Source organism: Protobothrops mucrosquamatus, unplaced genomic scaffold, assembly GCF_001527695.2.
Source record: "Protobothrops mucrosquamatus isolate PMUCROS unplaced genomic scaffold, P.Mucros_1.0 scaffold5203, whole genome shotgun sequence".
Taxonomy (NCBI): domain Eukaryota; kingdom Metazoa; phylum Chordata; class Lepidosauria; order Squamata; family Viperidae; genus Protobothrops; species Protobothrops mucrosquamatus.
The window spans coordinates 1-2,773 of NW_015391071.1; the positions used below are offsets into that span (position 1 = coordinate 1).

Sequence of the window (2,773 nt, forward strand, 5' to 3'; positions counted from 1 at the left end):
ATGAAGATCAGTGGGTCTAGTTTGTCTTCAGTCCTATTCTTTAATGAATCACTTGTCTTGGGTCAATGTCAGAAGAGAGTAGATTTTATCCACAGTTCTGACAAACACTCAACTAATAAGCTAAACACATTTTGGTTTCCTAATGTTTAATCTCGAACTGCAGAATGGGGAGGTGTAATTTAAGGCATTTTGGGGAAGGTTTAGTAACAGCCTTGAAAATATTCTAGTTTTTGCACTGTATTGTTATCATTGGTGAATTGAAACCCATTTAGTTTTGTGTTTTTGAAAAAAGAAACACATTTTAACTGATTCATGTCTGCTATTAATACAGATTTTAAAGGATAAAATGTCATTTGTAAATCTTAGACTAGTAGGAGTTTCATAAGAACTAATCTTCCCCTTGTGATAAATACTTATAGAATAACAAGAGCAATTTTAAGATAACCTGTTGCAGCAATTTGACTCTCTTATACATTCCTGAACTAAATCTGAATTAAGAATATGCATTTGATGGCTTTCAAAGTTGAATATTTGCAGTTACATATTAGAGTCATAGTTTATATCCTACAGTTATTTTTATCAGTATTGACTCTGTGTTGTTAATTTAGATAGTGACTAAAGCCTCTTTTAAACACAATGTTATAATAATGATTTACTCTTCATCTCTTCTTCCTGTGTTAATATTTATATAGCACTAACCATTTATACTTACTTTTATAATCTAAGTAAATACAGAAAAGGAAAAAGAAATGATAGAAAGGGAGTGAACAACTTGAGATGATTTCCAATCTCTTTCATGCTTGAAGGGATGATGGGATCTGGACCACTAAAGCCTCAAGGTTTGAGGATGACCACTCAATAATAGGCAAGGAACTTTAACATTGATCATTAGCCCTAGTTACCAAGAGAAAGAGACACCATCTGTCTATTGATATAGTTTACTTTTCCACTGTGGACCTCTTCCCAACATCCCATTTCCAACCACCCTCGGTAGTATGCAGATGTACATGGAAGAAATGTAGGTGATAGTCTGCATCTCCACTATATTCTAAAATCCAGAAATATATATTCTTTTAGCAAACCCCTTTTGCATTGTCTTGTTTTAGGTGCTCCTGCTGCTCAGTCTGATTGCCAGAAAGATGGAGAGAAGCAACATAACTGTGTTGATGGACTTCTATGTGACTGAACTGTCTGATCTCCCTGAAGTACAGACTGTCCTCTTTGTGGTGATTCTGCTGATCTACTTGACCACCCTGGCAGGGAATGGAGCTATTCTCATGGCAATAGGAACAGATGCTCACCTCCAAACTCCAATGTACTTCTTTCTGAGTAATTTATCACTGCTTGACATCCTTTGTCCAACGGTCATTGTACCAAAGATGCTCCAGATATTCTTGTCAAAGGACAAGAAAATATCGTTTGTGGGCTGCGTGATGCAACTATTCTTCCTCATTGATATGGTGGGCACTGAAATGTTCTTGCTTGTAGTGATGGCTTATGACCGCTATGTGGCAATATGTAGCCCTTTACATTATGCTAATGTAATGAATAAACGACGGTGTATTCAACTGACGGCTGTGATTTGGCTATTGGGCTTAATTAATTCTATGATTCATACTTCATTGACATTTAGATTGTCTTTTTGTAGCTCTAAGAAACTCAACCAATATTTTTGTGATCTTCAACCTGTGACGGCTCTCTCTTGCTCTTCTACTTACCTTGCTGAAGTTGCTCATCTACTAGTGGCTGGTATTATAGGTAGTGGGGCTTTCCTGGTCACTCTGATCTCTTACATCTACATAATTTCTACTATCTTGCGCATGCCTTCCAGTGAGGGGAGGCACAAAGCCTTCTCTACCTGTGGTTCTCATTTGACTGTTGTATGTCTTTTCTATGGGACCACCATTGCCACCTATGCTCGTCCCACCTCTTCTTATTCAGGCAAACAGGGCAGAATAATTTCTATGGTGTATGGGATAATCACTCCCATGCTGAACCCTATGATCTACAGTCTGAGAAATAAGGAAGTTAAGAAAGCTTTGAGCAAAGCCTTTAATCTGGAAAGATTTTCATAAACATCTCCTTTCTTTCTTTAATGATCAAAATATCTTATGTTTTTAAAGGATTGGCCTTTCTTTTTCTGATCTAGCCATACTGCCACTGTAAGGAGCCTAGGTAAACATTAGTATTGCCTGCTTTTGTTCAATATTTGTAATGGTATGTGGAAAAGACCTTGGGAAATTGAGCAAAGAGAGCTGCCAAGACAATGGTCAAATAAGAGACAACAAAGCCTGCAGTTGGATAGGGCAAGAAGCTTAGACAGGGCATTCCTTAACTTCTTGGACTGTTAAAGAAATGGAGTGGGAGGGGGAGAAATGTACTTTCAGAGTTGCAAGATTTTGTCAATGTACTTAGAATTAACTCATCCAGTTGTGTTGGTTTGCCCCACGAGGCTGACAATATTTCTATTTGGGTATCTGTAAGGAAAGAACCAATTTGGTGTAGCAATTAGGGCATCAGGCTAGAGAGTGGGAAACTGTGAATTCTAGTCCTGCCTTAGGTACAAATCCAGCTAGGTGGCCTTGGGCTAGTTACTTTCTCTCAGCTCTAGGAAGGAGGCTAACCAGTTCTGAAAAATCTTGCCAAGAAAATTGCAGGGACTTGTCCAGGCAATCAAGAATCAGACATGACTGTGAAGGTAGAAAAAAAAACCCTGTAAAGAGGAGGCTGAAGGTTTTTGCTTTTCTTTTAGAACCATCCATGCCTGAGATAT

The 2,773-nt window shown here is 38.1% G+C and overlaps 1 protein-coding gene across 1 annotated transcript; it reads left to right on the plus strand.

Annotated features, from left to right (window-relative positions):
• The first annotated feature begins 1,139 nt into the window (after window positions 1-1,139).
• Window positions 1,140-2,075, plus strand: LOC107299631 (olfactory receptor 5V1-like). Its single transcript, XM_015828992.1, has one exon. It carries the CDS (start codon window positions 1,140-1,142, stop codon window positions 2,073-2,075), a length of 936 nt encoding a protein of 311 aa, XP_015684478.1.
• Window positions 2,076-2,773: the final 698 nt, after the last annotated feature.